This window comes from Pipra filicauda, unplaced genomic scaffold (assembly GCF_003945595.2).
Source record: "Pipra filicauda isolate LSUMZ 115617 unplaced genomic scaffold, ASM394559v2 scaffold1_size10287979_pilon, whole genome shotgun sequence".
In the NCBI taxonomy this organism is placed as follows: Eukaryota; Metazoa; Chordata; class Aves; order Passeriformes; family Pipridae; genus Pipra; species Pipra filicauda.
The window spans coordinates 6,101,559-6,122,637 of record NW_024104310.1 but is presented as its reverse complement, the minus strand read 5'-3'; the positions used below and the strand labels follow the sequence as shown (position 1 = coordinate 6,122,637).

The 21,079-nt window shown below is 47.3% G+C and overlaps 1 protein-coding gene across 2 annotated transcripts in view; it reads left to right on the top strand.

The window, feature by feature from the left end:
* PLCD1 (phospholipase C delta 1) overlaps window positions 1-19,731 on the top strand; it is a 52,250-nt gene extending 32,519 nt beyond the window's left edge. For both annotated transcript variants that reach the window (XM_027733438.2, XM_027733437.2), the window contains exons 5-15: window positions 633-861; window positions 1,984-2,185; window positions 3,954-4,098; window positions 5,141-5,290; window positions 10,966-11,127; window positions 12,561-12,717; window positions 13,021-13,137; window positions 14,908-15,086; window positions 15,628-15,760; window positions 18,083-18,232; window positions 18,549-19,731. In XM_027733438.2, coding sequence (XP_027589239.1) covers window positions 633-861; window positions 1,984-2,185; window positions 3,954-4,098; window positions 5,141-5,290; window positions 10,966-11,127; window positions 12,561-12,717; window positions 13,021-13,137; window positions 14,908-15,086; window positions 15,628-15,760; window positions 18,083-18,232; window positions 18,549-18,640 — 1,716 coding nt within the window. In that variant the 3' untranslated portion in view covers window positions 18,641-19,731. The remainder of the gene's footprint in view (window positions 1-632; window positions 862-1,983; window positions 2,186-3,953; window positions 4,099-5,140; window positions 5,291-10,965; window positions 11,128-12,560; window positions 12,718-13,020; window positions 13,138-14,907; window positions 15,087-15,627; window positions 15,761-18,082; window positions 18,233-18,548) is intronic.
* Window positions 19,732-21,079: the final 1,348 nt, after the last annotated feature.

Genomic DNA, 21,079 nt, shown 5'->3' with positions numbered 1-21,079 from the left:
TCTGATTTGAAATTTTCTGGAGAGTTTGTTACTTAGTGGGTTTTCGATGAGAATGGAAAATGCCCATGGAAAGATGGATTTTTTTCATACCTAAATATGCATATTTAGTAGTTTGTTGTTTTGTTGAGTTTTTTTTTAAGTTGGTTTTGATGCCATCTTTACAACCAGCCCTACTACTTGGCCACCTCCTGAGCCCTGAGCTCAGACCCGCTAAGGTCAAGGTCCTTTTCACTTCACTTACTGGATTTTAGGCCACAATCTCTATCCATAGTTTAGGAGAGTTGAGATCAAGAGTTGCATTTCTCTTGAACCTTGATTTGTGCTTTAATTGTCTTGAGCTGTCCTTCTGACTTAAGGTTTGCGCAGCACCCCGTGCGATGGAACTCAGGGCCACGCCTGGGGCTTTTGGTCACACTGATAATATGAGTAAATACTAATAATTGTAACTGTTGTATGACTGTTGGCCTTGTCAGTGAGAGCCATTTGTCATTGACCAAGTGCTTCTCATTCACTGGGCAGTAACTGTCTCCAATTATTTTGTGTTCTGCGTTGTGTAGCCCTGGTGCAGATTACGGCTGGCGTATGCCAGAAGGAAAGAAGGTTTTCACTCCTTCTCCCCTCTACGTTTACAGCACTGTGACAAGTCCAAAACAGAGGCTCTGGAGGATGATGAGATAGAGGAATTTTACAAGATACTGACAGAGAGGAGGGAGATAGACAACATCTTCCAAATGTACTCAGATGCAGATGGGTTCATGTCCTGCCAGAACCTGGTGAGGTTCCTCTATGAGACGCAGCAGGAAGAAGATGCTGTTGTTGCTGCCCCTGCCTTAATTCAGAGATATGAGCCCAATGAAAGAGGTAGGTTGATAACCTTGGCTGGTTTGGTTCAAAATCTTGCTTTTTTGATGAACTATGAATGGTGTTACTACCCCTTTCTTCTGCAGTCGTGTGCATTATTTTCTCCTTGCAGCTGCTTCTAAAACACCAGTCTCTTAGGGGAACAACATTAGCAGTTCTAGGAGAGGAAGGCAGAGCAGTGCCTGGGAAATAGCTCTCTTCAGTTTTAGTTTGGGCACACTGTGCAGCTGGAGAGGGATTGGTACAGAGTTGGCCAGAGGGTGATAAAAATCCCAAGGGAAAGAGTTGGATGGGTTATTCAAATGCCAAGACCTCATGTGGCTTTTCAAGGTTGAGGATGTAGCAACATTTCTGTTCTCCAGAAGCTGGAATGGAGGCAGATGGTCTTAAACATGGGCACCTGAAAAGCCAACAAGTGATGAGATCTGTGACTTGAGGGCCAAGGATATGGCAGCTGTTTAGGGGAGGCAATCACAGAACTGTCTGTCTGCTCAGAATGTAGGTGAATCATCAGCCTGGGGCACCTTGGAGGACATGTTCAGGAAGCCAACTCAGGATCATGGGCTGTTTTTGCACTACCCTGGTGTTCCTTCAGGAGAGGGACAAGGCTTTGGAACTGTCAGACTTTAGGATTAGGCTGAGATCTCTCTCAGTCCCTCAAGATGGGGAGAAATCAATTCCACACTAAAGTTGGGGATAATTTTGTGTTTGCAAGTCATGTATTCATTGGATAATCTAGACAAGATTTATCTGTCTGTGTTTAGACATCTGACAAGTTCTCTGGGTTCAGAGAAACCTTGAAATGCTCAAATGGAGATTTTTATACTGTAAGTCCCTAGAGACAGATGAGGTAAGGGCTGTCTTTGACACTTCTGAGACGTTATCAAGGACAGTGTCATAAAAAGCCACGCTTGTGAATAGGTTTTAAAAGCATTTTCAGGCAGATGAAGCTGTCGTTTTCCTGTGAGCAGCATCAGTATCTCTGCTATTAGCTGGATGCCCAGGGAGCACATTTTTGCCTTTGACATCCCCTGGAGAGCAGCAGGAATCATAGTGGAGATGACGACACAACCTGGCAGTGTCAGATTTTCAGAGTGGGGTTTCTGTCTGTTTGTCTGGCAGCCAAGAGGGGTAACGCCATGACCAAAGACGGCTTCCTGATGTACCTGCTGTCTGATGAGGGGGATATATTCAACTCCTCCCACCGTAAAGTGTACCAGGACATGACCCAACCTCTCAGTCACTACTTGGTGTCATCCTCACACAATACCTATCTCATGGAAGACCAGATCACAGGTCCAAGCAGCACAGAAGCCTATATCAGGTACAGTATGTGTGTGTGTGTTTATGTGTGTGGGGGAGGTTGTCCTCTTTCTTATAGAAGACATGAGGTGCATTTATACTGCTAGATGCAAGAGGATCAAGAAGCAACTTCACACCCTGAGACCAGGTAATGTGGACTGACCCACGTTCACACCAGGGTGAGCTGTGCCCCCCCTTCTCATAGCACTTTGACCTGGGTCTCTGCTGGGCCCCATGTGGTGTCCTCCTGACTGTAAGATGTATAATTACTACATTTTGAGGGGAGTTTAAAATATCTGCAGCCATGTGGAGGCTGGATTGCAGCCCTCTGGCACAGTGCTTTCAAAGCATGGTGCTGAGGGGGTATGTTGCATTCCCCAGAATACGGCACAAGAGAGTGCGAGGAACTTACAGGGTGCAAACATTTCTGGCATAGAACTGCAGGTCTGTGTAGGGACTGGAAGGAGCCAGGAAACTTATACCTGGTCCCTCTCTAGCATCTCAGATGTTCCCACAGCATCCCTGGACAGAACATTAGGTGTTGTCTCCTGCCTTTAACGTCTGTTATCAGATGTCTCATGGCCTGATGAGTGCAGTGACCTTTACTAACCTGCACAACCACCTTACATCTGCTGTGACCTGTGCTTTTATCAGGTGAGACAGTGTTTCCTTACAAGCAACTCAATTACTGCAATTCTGTCTTTGTTTATGACTTACCTGATTCTCAGGAGCAACGACTGTCTAGACTCAAGAGACCAAAACTGTATAGAGTGAAATCTGGAAAAAGTTGCTTTCCAATAGCTGTTTGAATTCCTCTTACAGTATCTTAAAATTATAGATGTATGTTTTGGTTGTAAAAAAAAAAAAAATAAATAAAAATCCCGTTATTCTGGAACTGGTTTCCCAGAGAAACTGTGAATGCCCCATCCCTGGAAGTGTTCAAGCCCAGGTTGGATGGGGCTCTGAGCAACCTGATTTAGTGGAAGGTGTCCCTGTTTGTGACAGAGAGTTGGAATGGGATGAGATCCCTCCTAACCCAAACCATTCCAGTATTGTATGATTCTATTGCAAAGAGTGAAATGAGTTGTGTAATCTGAAATGCTTAGGGAGTTACTGTAAAAGAGATGACATCACCTTCTAGACAGGTAAGGGGGGAACCTGCACTTGAAAGTGAATTAAAATGAAAGTATGGATATGTAGAGGTGGGAATTTCAAGTGGAAATTCGATCTGTAGACTCAGCTTGGGAAACTGGTCCTCAGCAGTCTTCCCAGCTACGGTGGAGTTCCCACAGCTCACTCCCTCACAGCTCTGAGGATTCATCTCTCATGTTGTATCAGATCTAGATGAAGAACTCACATCATCCAGGCTTTGTGACCTGGCTTCTAAGGCTGACTGTCTTACTGTCATTCTTCCAATGCAGCCACTCTTGGTTTTCTCTTCTCTTCACTGTCTTCGGGGAAAGACTTGGGGCACAGTCATGAGTGTCCTTTCTCATCTGGCACTCGCTTTGTCTTGCCTTTTGGATATTTCTAGCTTGGACTTCCACTGCCTCCTTTCTCAGATCCTACTGTGCTTTCCTTGCTCAACCTTGAGCTATCTTTGCTGACACTGAGCTCTTCTGATCCCATCCTTTCTCTCTCTGCTTTCCTGTTTTTCCAAGCTCCTTTTTTCTCCCTTGCTCCCCAAACTTCCTGTCAGTCTTCCCAGGCAGTACCTGTGCCTGATGTACCCTCATTTTGAGACGGAGCAGAAGGTTTAGAACCCAACCAGGTCCCTTCTTTGTTTCCAGAGCCCTCACCAAAGGCTGCCGCTGTGTGGAGCTGGATTGCTGGGATGGCCCCAACTCAGAGCCCGTCATTTATCACGGCTACACCCTCACCTCCAAGATCCTCTTCAGTGATGTCATTAAGGCCATCAAGAACTATGCTTTCAAAGTAAGGACGAGGCACCCTCTAAGATTTCTCATGCTGCATAGTCCAGGACTGACAGTAGATCTCTGCCCTCCCAGCAGAGAGCAGAAACAATGAAGGCTTCACCTTATTTCTCATGGGGACAAGATGTGTCCTGTCCGGGCATCCATGCTCTGCTTCCTGCAGAGATCCATCCCTGGGAGTTGCTGGTCAGGCAGAGCACATCCAAGGATGAATTTGAATGTGTACCAGCACAGCTGTATCCTGGACCCCACTGCAATGAAAGTGATACCCAGTATCTTGACCCTACCTGATGGGAAAGGCAAACAAGCCCATAATTTATGTGGCTTTGATGTCTTAGAGTCTGTTTCTAGTTTAGGGGAACCCACACTTTAGATGTGAAGGACTGTTTCTACTCTGCTTTAAAAGGAATGAGCAGGTCTGGAGTCTTGTATGGCAGTGCTGGGTCAGCGGCCTTCAGAAAAACCTTGGGTCTGTACAGACTCACTGGGCTCTCTGCTATTTTCCTTCAGTGCACTTGGGAGCTGGCAGCTCCCTTTGGGGCTATAAAGGAGTGACAGTGACAATAATGCCAATGCCTTCAGCACACAGAATGCCTTGGGGAGCACAGGGAACCAGATCAGGCCTATGTAGGAATGGAGGAAGGATTCATGTCACCTCAGGATTTGAGCAAACCCCGTGATTTCAAAGCCCCCTTCCCCCGTCTTTCCTCTGATGTAGGAAGGTGCTCGGACCCACAGTGAAAGTGGAGAATGGAGGCAAAGGGAGCTTCACCAAAGTGCCCCAGAAAGTCTGTGGGAGGCATCCTGACCTGCCCTGATGCCCTGTCCATTGGATCATCAGCTCTGGAAGGCATCAGCAGAGATCTGAGTAGCTACTGCATTGTTAAATTTGTCCATTTTTAACAAATCTTCATTTTAGCAGAATTTAGACCCTACAGTTGACACTCATTTCCTGAGAAAACAGCGCTAAGGTTTACACCAATTGCTACAGACTGGTGGTATTGCAGAGTTCACTGATGGTGTGTGTTGCTGTCTTGTCCTAGACCTCACCATACCCTGTTATCATCTCCCTGGAGAACCACTGCAGTGTCGACCAGCAGAAGGTCATGGCTCAGCACATGACAACAATCTTCCAGGACATGCTCTTGGTTGCCCCAGTGGATGGAAACAAATCCCAGTTCCCCTCCCCAGAGGTAAGCAAAGTCACTCTAGCACTGCCTTCTGAAGGTGGGACAAGAAGGAAGTTTGTGTTTGTGTTCTTGCTGAGTGCAAAGCTCAGAACTCAAGGGAAAAACCAGTAAAAGTAGCTTAAAACTGTATCAAGCACAAAGTGCCCTCCCACTGAGAGCGGCCTGGGGTGGTGGGGATGGAGATGTCCACGAAGGACACGGGAAAGCAGGAGGCTGCCTAGGAATGCCCCTTTGATTCCCATGAATCAGGGCAGCTGTCAAGCTGGGAGCTGAGCTCTGACCTTGCAAGGGGAAGGAGATACACAGCCCTCAACAGTGGGACACCACTTTAAAATCATTAGCTGATAATTAGGGAGAAATGAAAATGAAATCTTGATATGGAAAAAAAAGTTTCCAAAACAGAAGCCAAATGAAATATTCATCTGCCCTTTCGTTTGTGTTTTCTTTCCTTGTTACTTTGTTTCTTTGTTTCCTTCTTTCCTTCCTCCTTTCCTCTTCTCTCAAGCACTTTGCAGAAACAGGCAAAGTTTGTGTGGGTAGCTGCAGTTCCCTTTAAATTGCATTTCTTTGCTAAAGAAATCATTTGCCAAAAGTTGGATGAGCTTGCCTACCCAGAGCTGGAAGGAGTTTGTGGGTGGGATAAAGCTGGCAGTCATCAGGGGAGAAAGGAGAGGAAAACCATCCACCCAAAATATCTTCTATTTGTTCTCCATCTTCCTTTATCTGTTTTCCTTTTCCAACTTTCCCCTTTTGTTTGGGAGTGTCATGCCTCATTTGATACAATGCCCAGCACAGAGGGAAGCTGATCTGGGTTGGTCCCTAAGCACCAGGGCAATAAATTAGGATGAATCATGATTTTTAATGCTGCTGCTTCAGCAGGACCTCAAATCTGGCACAGACAAGGTGACTCCATTGAGAGAAGTGACTGCCAGGTGAGGTACACCCAGCATGGAGACAGGTCTCTGCAGGCTGTTACTGACTTGGAAAAATAAGTGTCTTCATTGTCCCCTCCTGACTTGCTATTTATCCTGGTGCAGAATCAGGAGAGCTGCTGATGGCTTTTCACAACTCTTGCCTTATGACCAGGGCAATGATATGATAAAAGAAAGGAGAAACACCTTGGGAAAGAAAAGTGTGATTTGTGTGTGTAAGGGGATGATCCCAGCTTCCCAAAGATGTTTTTCCCATTCCTATGTTCATCCAACCTTCTGCTTTGATTGCCCAAACAGACACGTGGCCCCAGCTGGAACACAATGGCCCAGATCTACCTTAGTGAATGGATTTGGGCCAATATGCTCCATTGGAGGGATTGATCCGTTTAGTTTTAATTGGAGAAAAATTGCCAATGTATCAAGACCTGTCCTTTTCTCTCTGATACTTTTCCTCTGCCTTCTTGCTGTGTGAACTAGGAGAGTGCAAAGGGATGAAATGCTGATTTTTTTGGTGAAAAATACGTTGAAACTGAAACATCAAGGACAAAAACCTGAACCAATAAACCAGAAACCTCTTGGCTTTTCCACTCTCTCATGAAAGTTGATGTGAGGAAGCCTGGGACATCATGGTACTTTCTTTATCAGAAAAAGGGTGGGATCTGTCACTGGGAAGAGGGCTGAAAGGCTGTAAATGCAAACAGTGGAAGGATTGCTGCCGATTGTGTTAGCAGGGCAATGTCAGTAATTAAAGGAAGATCGACGCAGTTTGGATTTGTGCTAACGATTCATTCCACAGCCCGAGGCAGGAATCTGATTTATTAGGCTCCATTCAGGAACAGCGTTGGGCTACTCAGCCTGTCTAAATATCTCCCTCAAGCTGCTGTCTTTAGGTCCCAATAGTAAATTAAAGGCTATAGGATGTAAGGCCAAAAGCCACATAAAAGCTCCAGGCAGTGCCAGGGTTGTAGGGAGGAGCTGATCCAGTCTGTGTTCCTTGTTGCCCTTCTGCCCCGTCCCTGATCTGCACAGGGCTCTGCCCGGCCCCTTCCCCTTATCCCTGCATCCCAGCTAGAAATGCTGCAAAGCCCCAGTCCTGGAACGAGACTAAAACAGCTCCCAGTGCTGCAGGCAGCTCTTCAGTGTGTCAGGTGTGTCTCCTCATGAATGTGAACATGTTATTCCTCGCAGCTTCTCAGAAGTCTGGAGAGGTGGGTATCCTCACCCTGAGAATGGGATGGAAGGTAGCAATGCTCAGACCCTGCATATTCATGTGTGTGAGCACTTTGCTTAGGGCTCCTTTGAGAAACAGTTAATACAGCCAGAGGGAGTTGGAGGTGTGGTCCACCTCCTCGCAAGTGTTTGTGCAAATAGATGAGAAGAATCACACCCTGGGAGTGTTTGGTTCTCTCTGTTGACTCTGAAGGAGGTGTTGAAAGCCCAGAAAGTTTGATGAGGTGGATCACCTTACAAATCCTCCATTCCCACTGAGATGAAAACTGAACTCAGACCTTGCTCTGGCTTTCAGGTTGCTACTGGGGGGTAGGGAACTTTCAGGTGGGATAAACATGTGTATGCATATCTTTTAGAATTCTATGCTCATTACAGCTCTGCTGCTGCTGATAAAATCAGCAGTGCTTCCTTGGCTGCCATGTGCCAATCCACAGACTCCCAAAAGGAAGCAAGGCCACGTGTCAGAACCATTTCACTTGCAGAACTGAGCTTGTTCAGCATGCAGTGAAAAGGTGGGAGAGCAGGGGAGCTCCACCTGTGGAGAAATAAGACAGTGCCATTTACAGGGAATGTGAAAAAGGGCAAGAGTTGCATTTATTCCAGCAACCACTCCACTGCACGTTCTCACTGGAATCCAGTGTCCTTGCAGCCTTTTCTTAGGCTGTACTCAACCTTGGGCTTGCCAGACACAGTTGGAAGAGCTTTATGGTCTACTTGGAGAATATTTATTGAGTATTTCAGCTAATGCTTCCTCCTAAGACAAGGGATCTGCTCAACAGAGCTGAACTGATGAGCTGAGTGTCTTTTGCCTCAGGCTAGAAATACTTAATATTACATGGAGGGGAACCAAGAGAAATGAAGCAAAGGCATGTGTGTGTTTGTGTCTGTGTGTATCAGCTTATTTAAAACCTTATTAAAGAAGATAAACTCAGATTTGGGACTTTGCTTCATAGCACCCATATTAATTGAAGGAAGACTGGCAGCTTCTGCAGGATGGATTCAGTGCAGTGCTACTGTAAAATAGCACCTTTTTCATGGAGTGGGAATGAAAATACTCTGTTTTGGGGTGAATCTCACCTCCCATTGTGGACCAAGAAGCAAATGCATCTCCTCTGAGTTAGGTGGCACATGGGCTGCTCTCCCCTGTAGGCACAGTGGAAATTACCTGCCTAGGGGGATACAATGGGGAGGAACCAGTGTCCCTGTGCCCATGGGGAGCATCTGCAGCATATCCAAGGTTTCCCAGAATAACCACAGGCTAGACAGGATAACAGCAGCCCTGGCGCAGGATGTGTTGAGGATGGTGGAGGCTGTGTTCCTCTGCCTTTGCTGCTGATGTTATTCAGCCTTGTAGGATGAGTCTGTACCAGAAATCACACCTCCCATTTGCTGTCCTGAATGGCATAAGCTTAAAAAGCTTAATTACTTACTGATAATTAAGAATCAAGATATCTGCCCTGAATTCCTTATCCTTGTTCTCTACTAGTTGTGACCTAAGGTGGTAATGTTTCTTATGGGTCATTAGAAAGCAAAGGCAAATAATATATATGAAGTATCAGGATAGTATCTGCAGCCTGCAAAGGACGAGAGGGACTGCCCTCAGACCCTCCTTACTGTCCCCAGAGCAATCCTTCCGGAATTGTCCATTCCAAGTGTTGACTAGAGCCTAAAAACTGACACAGAACTGGATTTTGTTGTGGAAGAAGAGTGTAGAGCTGGATGTTGAGGTAGGAGGGTGGGAAGAGTCATGGGAGCAGCAGACTGAAGTGAGAGTCTGAAGATGAGCCGACTCATCTCCCAGCCATGGATGTAAAGAAGCAGGTCACAGCTCTGCCTGGAAGAGGGATGAGAGCTGGGAGGATTGTCTGGGGATGGGAAGGACAATACTGCCATGCTCTGACTGCTCCTTTGGACCTTTTATTCCAAATAACTGGTACATTCCTTCCATCTGCTTTTGAGTGTAGCTTTTGAGTGACAGGGAAAGTGCCCCAGTGTAAACAGAACATTTGTGGTAGCTGAATAAAAATGCTCTTGGCTGCTGCCTCAGATGCCAGTGTCAAATTTCTGCTCCAACCAAGCTTCATCCACGGCTTCACTGGGTGGTGAGGAGTTGGGCTGGTCTCTATAAAGATGTGGTGCGATTTTCTTGCATCCACAAAGGGTGCAAAGGGGGGGAAATTGTGTCCTTTGAAAATGCCTGTGTTGCTTTATAAAAGATCCTTGGTTTTCCAAAGTCCTGTCATTTGAGTGTGGTGATGTTTGCTGCTTTTGCTGTTGCGGAAAAGGCAAATACAGGGTGTTGTTGAGGAAAGGGGAATGTGCTACACAGACTGAGGGACTGTATTGGGTAATTCCAAGATTGAATTTTTCTGGAATAACTAGCACACTCCAAAGCCAGGAGTATCAAACACATTCAGGTGGCAGCAAATCTCCTGCTGACTTCTCTGGGAGCTGCAGGGTCTCGTGGTGCTCCTGATTTTAAGGCATAACCTACTCACTTAGAGATTGCCCTCAGTCACCCTTCTCAGTACTTCTCCCTGCTGCCAGCATTGCTGCTGCCTCGTTTGGGCTCAAATTCATCCCTCTCCAGGCTCCAGCCTTCTTCCCACAAGAGATACTTCAGTGGTGTGGTGGTCTGTGAGTGACTATGACCTGCTGGTGTGTTCATTCACCTGAGGGTTTTATGTGAACCTTGAAAGAGGCTGGAGAGAATTGATCAGCACAAGGGATGTGCTCCTTGGATTCACTCAGCAGCCAGCTGTGTTACACTGGCACGTGCTGCTGGTTGTGATCAGTGTTGTACCGTGGCAGCAGTCACAGGAGAAGCTGTTTGCAGAAGAGGAGGTGTCATTGGAAAGGGTCTGGGAACTCTTCCTTAGGCTGTCAGCATCCTAAGGCTTCACCTGCAAAATCCTTACCTATTAAAATTCCATGTCTGCTGTGCATGAAACACCCGTCCAGAATTTAATGGACCTCTCTCCCCATTAAAATATCTGCTGGAACAGAGGGCTGAACTGCTTCAGTCCCTGCTTGGATCTCAAAGTTTCCTAGACTGTGCTTGTAAACATACATTGTGTTTATAACCATACATTGCTGACTGTGGGGCAGATTAAATAGCAGGCCACACAGAGGGGCAGAAACAGTGCCACAAAGAGCTCCCATGAGCCCTGACCTCCAAGCTTGACCCTGTTTGCTGAGCCACATTCAGTCTTGGAAAAAAAAAAAAGTATATTTTGATTGCCTTTAACTGCACAACTGTTTTAGTTGTCTAGTTGAGGGGATGGTCAGCTCTATTTCAGAGTGAGCATTCTGGGGTATTCAGACTCATGGCTTGAGGTCTCAGAGGCTGGGCAGAGCCTCAGTGAAGAAACAGACTTATTTTTACCTGTATCTATGGATAATAACCACTGACTGATGCAGCTCTAAAAGGTCCTGGTTGCAGCTGAGGAGCTTCTTCAGGGTGGACTAGAACCTTTTCTACTCACCAGCTATTTTTTTCCCCTTTTCCTTGTGCAGCAATTGAAAGGGAAGATCCTTGTGAAAGGCAAGAAGCTGAGCAGGCAGGAGGACCCCACAAATGGGAACAACAACCTGGAGGCTGAGGATGTCTCTGATGAAGATGAAGCAGCTGAAATTGAAGATGAATCTGTGAAGACTGAAGTACAGCAGAAGGGGAAGGTAAGTAAGAGAAGTAACAGTGCTGGAAAGGGGCAGATCTGGAGAGACAGAAAAGCTTTAAACCTTTGCCTATTGCAGAGGGCTCTGAAGCCCTTTATCAGGAGATCCCATCTTGTTAGCCTATCCCATGACTCATGCTGGGAAGCCACTTTTTAGATGGATTTTGTACCGTACCTAAAGAAATAAAAAAGGAAAAGCCATTGAAATATACTTCTAATATGTTCCCAGCTAAGACAGTTCTCAGTGTGGTTCCAGCTGCTCAGCTGGGGATTTGTACGTGTGAATTGTTGAAATTGCTGGAGCTGAGGATCCTGGTGCTTGCTCAGCTTAATGATCTCTGTCCCAGGCACAAACAGAGATTGCAGAGCCAGCCAAGCACGAAGGTTGGCTTCTTCCTCTAAAATGAGGCCGGAGGACCCTGCAACTGGTACAGACCATGTAGCATTTATGGAGGCAGTGGAAGGGCACATGTTCAATCTGTCTGCCTGATTTCCAGAAATCTGTTTGTTATGGGACCGTCGTGACTTCGTTTGGTGCCTTTCTAGTCACATTTTGGGATGTACCTGCACCCTCATGGTCTGTGTGTTTCTGACCTGGAGGAGGGAGGGAGGGAAGAGCTATGGATTTGTGGGGAAGGGGTGGCCAGTTCCTACAGCAATTTGTATGACTATTTCTGGGGAGAAAATGCTGGCCTTTACACCAGTGTTTTGCTCCCTCGTGTGAGGACATTCAGTTTCCAGACTGCAGGTCCTTGTGAAGGCCATATCCCTTGGGGAGCAGGCTCAGAGGTGACACAGATATGTTCAGTCTCCACTGATGGCAAAGCTGCCTCTGGGTCTGGTCTGGTCTGTGCTTCCCCTGGCTGATTTGCTCACTCTTCAAGGGTCTTACTTCTTTCTCTGAACTGTGTAAAATAATGTGCATGATTTTGAAGTCTGTCCCTTTCTTTTCTTGCCTCTGATGGGAGCTGGTGGCTCTCACTTCATCCTTACACTAATGAATGTGGCTGTGGAGTAGGAGGCATCAAAGCACTGTGAGAACTTTCTAGTTTGAGGGGGAAAAAAAAGCCCAAGCTCTGTGGAGGCCAAAACATCCTTCTCTTCCCCTTATTCCTAGGTTTGCATGCTCGGGACCAGGACAGTACAGAAAAGTCATTGCTAGGGCTCTGTTACAAAGTTTAGCACCTGGAGACAGACACTGGTGCTGAAATACAAGTGATCATGCAGAGAGCAGCAGGGAGGGTATCACACCAACAAAGAGAGAATCCTTTTCCACCCCCTCTCTCCATAGGGACGCCACTGAGTGTTGGAAGTGTGCATCCTTTCCCTGTGAAGACGGTGGAGAAGGGAAGCCCCAGGGGTCCTAGAGAAAACACAACTATTGCTTTTGGCTGCAGAAACTCCCTGCAAACCTCTTGCTCTCCTGTTTTTCAGAGTGATACTTTGAAGCTGGCCAAGGAGCTGTCAGACACAGTTGTCTACTGCAAGAGTGTCCATTTTGAAGGCTTTGATGACCCGAGCCATCCTCGGGCTTTCTACGAGATGTCATCATTCTCAGAGAGCAAAGCTCTGAAACTGGCCCAGGAGTCTGGTATGTGTGTTCTGCCCTGACAAAAGGCCATCCTCTGTCCCAGTCCCCCAGAAAGGGACAGCTAGTGGTGGTTAAGCATGAGGAAATGGTGTTCTGGAAGACATGGGTAATGCATGTCACTGAGAAACAGAGGGAAAAACTTACTATCATGGAGGCTGTTACCAAGAAAGGCATTTCTACAGGTAGTTCCCATTCAGCCAGACTTGCTAGGCAGAGGAGGAGGATACACAGCAGCATCAAGAAGAGATAAAAGTAGCCCCCATCACTTATAGGGCCATTTTCTTATTTTTTCTTTTTCTGTAGGAACCAGTTTTATTCATCACAACATCAGGCACCTGAGCCGGATCTACCCTGCAGGCTGGAGGACAGACTCTTCCAACTACAACCCCGTGGACTTGTGGAATGTTGGCTGCCAGATTGGTGGGTGCAGCTGGGAGGTTGGAGAGGGTCAGGCTAAGTCACAGATGAACTGTCTGTGGAGGGGCTTCAGTTGAGGTGGATGTGCAATCTCAAGCCTTTTGCAGCCATTGCTCAGTGACTTTCCATAGACATTTTCTGGCTCACCATAAGTCCATTAGGAGAGTCTTTCCTGCACATTAGTGTGCACGTCCCTGCAATTTCACTGTTAGCGGAGTTGCTGCCATTTCACAAAGGAAGAGGGAGCCAGGAGTGAAGAGTCACTTGCTGGAAGATGTGCTGAAAATCTCTGGCAGAGCTGTAAACCAAACTCAGCTCTCTTGAGCCCTTCAGCAAGGCTGTAACCATAAGGGCCAAGCCATGTCCTGAGCTGTTCCCTGTAGTCAGAGCAGCTCATCATAAATACTCCCAGGGGGTTGAAGCCTCTGACAGTGTGTTTATAACTTAGAGATTCGATGAAAATGAAAGACCCAGTGCCTGTCAAGTGAATTCTGTTGTAGCTCTCACCCAGGAAACCCGGTGCAGTGGTAAATGGGCAGGCTGGTGATGACATGCTTGGCTCTCTTGGATGTTGGAGGTGTCCCAGTTGTGGCCCATCCAGACAAGAGAAGCTGCAGGTGTAGGGCACCCTGGCCTCCAGCTGTGTAGACCCACATGGGCTGGATGTGCCTGGCAGCATTTGAACTTGGTGGGTCCTGCAGGCCCCATGGGGGCACAGATGGCACCCACTGGCCTGTCTGACCTTCAGGAGAGTCTTTGGGAGGCAGCATCAGTTCCCTTGGGGTACAGTAAGGCCAGACCTGCATGCCTTATCTGACCTGAATGCAGTATTTGGGCACTCTAAATTAGATTTTTCAGAAGACCTGAGTGCTTGCACTCCCAGTGAAACCAATACACTGCAGTTACCAAAGTCTTGCTGCAGGTGGAAAAATAAGGGAGTGCCTTAAAATGCTTTTGGCCTTCAGGTATGACAGGGTATGAAGGACCCAGCGCCAGGATAAATTGCTGTGTCTTAAGAGATGTCTTAGATGTCGCTAAAGAAGTTAAAATCATCCTTGAGAAATCAACAGAGCACTGAGGAGCTGCTGGGGTCTATGTGGTGTTAGTGAGACTGTTCACAGAGACTGTTCCAGATTTGACATCAATGCTTTTAAAAAAGATACCGACAAATTGGGAAGAATACAAGAAATCTGCCCGGTGTTAGGACACCAGTGAGGCTTGATCTATTTTGGGTAGGAGACAATAAAGAGGTGATTTAATCGCGGCTGCTGTACTCCTACCTGAGGAGTTCAGAGTGTGAGGAGCTCTCTGGTCTAACCAACAGAGGCATCAATGCCCCTCGGGATGGCAAATGAAAATAGGCAGATCTGGGCTGGAAAGGAGGTTTTATAATGAGGCTGAGTAGCCAGAGAAATGATCTGAGAAGGATTTTCTGGCTTCACTGCAGGAGAGAACTCCTTCAGCATAGAAATGAGGAGGTTTATCTAAAAGATGCAGTTGCTCAACTAGGTGGCATAAATTCCATGCAGGACACTTTTTGATCCTGCAGAAAGCAGAATGGCTGTAATGGCTCCTCTCCTCTCTATCATCTCTGAATGCAAGAAATCCTCAGGGGCTGCAGGCTATGAGGGTGAAAGTTTATCCCTGCTCTTTGAAGCGTGGAAAATCCAATGTTTATGTCCATGAAGTGCAACTTCATGTGAACAGAATTAGTATGAAAAGTTTCCCATTGATTTGTCTGAGAGTCGCTGAATTTATTTATTTATGTTGCAGTTGCCCTGAATTTCCAGACAGCAGGCACAGAAATGGATGTCTACCAGGGTCGGTTCCAGGACAATGGGTTTTCTGGGTATGTCTTAAAGCCGGAATTCCTCCGGGATGAGCAAACCAAATTCAATCCAAAATCCATCACAGAAGGAACATGGGGGACAAAGAAGAAGCTCCTGCTTAAAGTAAGAATAGAAGTCGGGAATCTTCTCAGTAGCATCCACCTTCGGGGGGGCATGTAGGTTGTACCTTCTCCTTCTTCTGGTCCCACCTGGGCAATGTTGTCGTAACCCTACTGATTTCCCACCTCTGGGGTCTCTCATGGACTTTGATCCTCCAGGGACCCACTCACGTGTTTAGTGTTGGGCAGTAGAAGAGGTTAATAACAATATTCACTGTCGTTACAGAGACGTACAGGCAGACGTGCAATCAACAGTCACCTCTGCTGTTCCCAAGTGTCACCTGATCACTGTGGGGACAGTTAGAAAAGTTGCCTGTCCCTCAGCCAGCTGGCTGGGCTGGAGCAGTGTTCCTTAGGTGCTTTGACTCATGACAGCTTCCTCTGAAGGATGTCACAGCACCGGCTCTGAAAAAGCAGCACCGGCTCTGAAAGAGCAGCACCAGCTTGTCACAGCAGATCCTGTGCTCCCGGAGAAGGAGAGGGAATTTTCCAGGGAGCCCCCTCTCCTGATGAGTTCCTAACCTCTTTCTCTGTTTCCTCCTCAGATCATCTCTGGTCAGCAGCTGCCCAAGGTGAACAAAAGCAAAAACTCCATTGTTGATCCCAAGGTGACGATAGAGATCCATGGTGTCCAACAGGATAACAACAAGAAACAGACCAAAGTCATTGAAAACAATGGTAAGGGGTTTTCTCCTGAGCTGTGCTCCCATGGGATAGTAACTCTTCCATATCATGTAGCAGAGTGCTCCTTGCCAAGGCTGCTGCCCTGTGACCAGACCTGCCCAGGTTACATGCAAGCCAGCCCACACTAAGCAGATACATGAGGTGCTGTTGGACTTTGAGAGGTTCTTCCCTCTCTTCTCTCTCTAAGACATTTGGAGACAGAAATTCCCTGTAATACGACATCAGCCATATTGAGTTGTTTAAGGCTGGCTGCCAGGTTTGCAGAGCTAGAGCTTTGGAAGTGCTCTTTACCTCCACAGAGTTGGGTTTGACATGGGCTGCAGGGGGTCCCACCATGATATTCCCAGAGAAGGTTTCTTGTGGGGCTGATTTTATCCTGAAAGTGTCACAACGTCATGAAAGATTGAGGTTGCATGGGACTTTGGATGTGTCTGTTCCAGCCCCTGCCTAAAGCAGGACCATACTCAAAGTTTACTCAAGTTGCTCAGGATATTGCCTGGATGAATTTTGAATATCTCAAAAGATGGAGGACCATTTCAAATGTGGCTGTGACTTCCCTCTGTGCAGGAAGGGTCTGAACATTATGGCCTCCTGCACTAACACATGCACACACACATTCTGATTTTCTGCCTGGAGTAAGAGCCAAATGCTAGAAAGCTGATGCAGATTTTCCTCCCTGCTAACAATGTTTCCCTTTTCCTCTTTCCTGTTTGAGTAAATCTGGCCTGGCTCCTAAAGCTCACGGCCATTTCCGTCACCTACAATAATTCTTACAACCTGTCAAGTGAAAGTTGTGTAGGGAACATTTCAGAACTGCCAGGCCTTTTCCTCAAGGCTGCTCAGCATTCCCAGTCCTGTGGCCAGCCCTTGGCTGGCTGGAGCAATACTGGAATGATGGTGGAGTGATACTGGAGGGAGTGTTGCCCAGTGGAAAGTGAGTCAAACAATGAAAACATCCATGTTGGAAAGAGGCAGCTGCAGAGAGGGGTTTGCATTTCATGGGCTGAGGTTTCAGATGTGTGATCACACTTCAACGGCTCACCTGGTTTGATGTTTACAGCTGGACTCGATGGTCTTAAAGGTCTTTTCCAACCTGAATGATTCTATTATTCTGTGTTGTTGGGACTGAAGCAGGGGCTGTGGGACAGATCGGGACACAGCATGATCAGGACACAGACCATGGAGCTCAAGAGGCTGTAGGAACCTGCTGGCTCAGCATCTCTATCTTACTGTGGCTCTGAGATGGGTTGAGAATCCCCCACAGATTCCACTAGAGTGAAGCCTACTGTCCTAGGGCCAGTGACACTCCCTCAGCTTTCATGATTTCTGCTCCCATGGGATGAGCAACACTTTGTTCAGCAACAGTTTTTTTTCCCCAGGGATGAAGAGTCTGGAGCAGATGTGTTTTGTGTGAACAGTCCAGTTGATTTAATCATAGAAGGGTCCAAATAAAGTACACCAATGCAGCACAGGTATTGTGCTATGGCACAGTCCCCAGGCCCCTCTCAGCACCTCCAGGGCCAGCTGAAAGATCCCTGTCTCCTACTGAATCCCCCACAAACCCTTCATGACCAGCAGGGATGTTTTGCTGTCCTTGGTCTCTGCTCTGCACAGGCTCTGCCAATGGCAGCAGGTTTTCCAACAGAATGTCCTCTCCTCCTGTTTGTTTCTGGGGAGTGGTCTGTTGGAACTGCACCTCCTGTGACCTGGAGAGAGAGCACTGAGCTTGCTCTCCACCTCTTATCTGATGTGATGGTCTTGGTTTTGTTTGCTTTGAGTCTGGACTACATGATCCTTATCAGACTTGATGATGGTTTCTGTAATCAGACACTCCTCTTTAACCTTTCTTGCAGACAGGGGAAATGAGGCACGGGGTGGTGGTTAGATGGGTGTATCTCAAGAAGTTGGAGAGGCTTAAGGCCTCAGGAGTCTGTCACAACACAAAGACAGAGCTCTCCTCTCTGCTCTCCCCTGTTTTAGGGCTGTAAAAATATGCAACTGGTCCAATGGCAAGCAAAGACATCCATGTACCAGATGGTATATGGAGCAGAGCTGAGTTCCCCTCCCTCCTGCTCCTCACTGCCTTCTGGGACAATGGCGCTGAGGTCTGCAGCGAGCAGCCTGAGCTGAAGGATTTATTAATACCAGGGAGCAAATGAGTATTGGAGCTGGGAACAAGGCTCTTGGCACCTCCTAAGACCCCTGGCCTGGGTCAGATTAGGTTGGCTTTCAGGCAGAGTCTCCACTGATTTGCAACACCTCTGACCACCATCCTTACCTGCCACCATCTCTGATATCCTTGTCTGTGTTGTCCAGGCTTTAACCCAAAATGGGATGAAGAGTTTACATTTGACATAGAGATCCCTGCACTCGCCCTGGTCCGGTTTGTGGTGGAAGACTTTGACATGTCGACCAAGAACGACTTCATCGGGCAGTACACCCTTCCCTTCACGAGCCTGAAGCAAGGTAAGGCCCTGCTCCCTGTTCCTCACAACCACTGAACCCTTTGGGAAGTTCCAGTGTCCTGAGTGTTCCAGATTCATCATACCTCAGGTCAGAACAGATTGTTTGGGCAGCTGATAACACTGTCTCTAGGGAAGGGCCCCCCTTGTCCCCAGTGGCTTTGGGCATATCAAAGCCTCTTGGATCTGCCTGTTCTGTGGGATACTGGGAGCAAAACACTCTGAGAAAGGGAGGTGTTTTTGCAGGGTCTTGGCAAATGTCAGCAAATGTTTTTCCAACTGGACAAAAGGCCACTTTCCATCTGTGCCTCTGCTTCCAGGTTATCGCCACATCCATCTTCTAACCAAGAACGGAGACCCGTACTCCTCCTCCACCCTCTTTGTGTACATCAATATCCAGGACTGTGATTAGCAGCTCGGCTCCTTCAGGGCACAGTGAACCTCGTTACAGACCTGGAAGGAATTCAGTGTGTGAACTCTGCCAACGTCAGGGTCCTGCCAATCCCCAGCACCTTCCCTGGAGCAGCACACGGTGCTCCGTAGGACCCCGATGTGAAACAGCCATCGACCTTCTCCCTTCTGCGTGCTGGAAACATCCCACTGCTGCTGTTGAGATGAATCCTTTTGTACCTGTTCGACCAATCCAGCCGTGTTTTTAGTTCACTTTATTTAGATTTTTTTAATGTTGCTTTTAGCGAGAGGATAGAGACTCCTTTTTAGTGAAGTACAGCTCTTGGGTTGGGTTCAGTCAGACATCTGGACAAAACACCCAACATCTGTGCCAGAAGAAAAGTCCACTGCAATCAGTGGCCAGGCGCCAGGTGACTTCTTGCAGCTGCAGGTGTCAGCCATCTTTCACCGTATGAAGTCTTAAATGGGGACACGATTCCCCCCTTCCCTGTTACAGATTAAAAAAGAAAGCTGCACTACAAAGGCCCGTGTTATGTAACTCGGCTTTCCTTTTGTGTTGTAATGAAAAATACATGAACACTACCCTGCCTGTGTGCCTGGCTCCCAGCCAGGCTGCTTTGCGTTCAAAGCCTGGCTCTCACCCTGTGAAGGAGAAAGGAGCTGCTGAGTGGCAGATTTCCCTCTAACCCAAAGTGAAACCCCACTCAAAAGGGACCTCAGAGAACACCTTTGCCGGTGACACGTAGAAACACACTCGACTGACAGTAGGGATTTTTTTTTTTTAATGCAATAAAACTGTGTGTTTTTATAGAGAAATGTCATTTTTTAAACACAGAGGAAGTGGCAGTGGATGTTGTAAATGTTAGCCGGCCCCAGTTGCACTGCAGAGGTAACCCAGCACAAACACACAGGAGTGTTTTGAACAGCAACTCAGTATTTATGGCAACGAGTGATTTTTTTTTTTTCTTCCAGTAGAACTACAGAGTTAAGGGAATATTGTTGAAATAAAATAATATATATTTTGAAATGCCAGCTATGTTACTAACAATGCGTTAGACTATTAAAAGTTTAAAAAAATTCTGGAAGAGTCCAGTTAGTTGTCACTATTTGCCTCTTTGTCCTACTTGAATGCAGCACACATGAATTTGGAGATAGATCTGCTTAATTTTTAAAGTTATCAGGCTTTCTGGGGTTTTCAGTCCCTGGTGGTGGAGAGGACGGGCTGATACCAAAAATGTTAATGTCTTTTTAAACCTACTCCAGTCAACTTATTTTTTGAGTCCAAAACAGCCTGGATTTAGTGATCCTTGGGCCTGCTGTGAAGCTGGGTTTCTTTTACTCCTCTGTGGAGTTTGTTATGCTTCAGTAATCATTGCTGGACACATTGATTTTTCCTCTTCACTACAATATTGTGAGATGTTGTAAACTGTTGCCAAATTAAATGTGAATTATATCCACACCTCAAAGGCTCGTATTGCGTTAACAGCCAGTGGGTGGGAGAGTCCAGGAGTGGAGAGGCCAGAGAGGCAGAGCAGAGTGTCCTGCAGTGACATGGGCTTTCTCAACTCACCTCTGGGATGGGGGCATGTTGTTGGAGGCACATTTGATGACCAGGGCTGGAGCCAGGCCTTGACTCCCGCCCAGGGACAGCCGGTGTTCACAGTCCCTGCTCTCAGTGTGCTCTCAGCATTTCGTTTTAAGGAGCAGTGGGATAAAAAGCATGGACAAAGGACACCCAGGACTGCTCTGTGCCACCCAGGGAGCTTCCACCATGCAGTGGGAGAGCAGGCATGGTCAGAAATGTTCCTGCCCCCCTCCCTTGTGTCAGCACCAGCTCTTGTGGGGTAGGTTAGAAAGAAATTCTTCCCTGTGAGGATGGCGAGGGACTTGTACAGGTTTCCCAGAGGAGTTGTGGATGCCCCATCCCTGGAAATGTTCAAGGCCGGGGTGGATGGGGCTTGGAGCAACCTGGGATAGTGGAAGGTGTCCCTGCCCATGGCAGGGGGGTTGGAACTGGATGATCTTTAAGGTCCCTCCCAACCCAAACCATTCTGTGGTTGTTATTCTGTGAAGTCATATCAACCCACTGGATTGGCTGCAAACACATTATTTGCATTTTTTGGGTTGCAGGATTAGATTTCAGTTGGATTATTTGAGTTAAAGCCCTCACTTGCCTGCTGTGGCCAGCAATAGGAAAGTGGGGGAGAGGGTGTTGGGAGAGGTGTGGGGGCAGGACCACACCATCCAGGGCCTGGGTGGGCTTAGGTGGATCACAGAGAGGCTGGGTTTTCCTCTGCCTGTTGCACACTTAAATAAAGTCAGGTAAGATCCATGGGAAGAGAAAACACCCCTCATCAGGTAGGAACAGTTGGGGGAAAATACTGGAACCAGATGGGGACGTAGCTGAGATGGAGATGGGACGGAGAGCATGATGGACAAT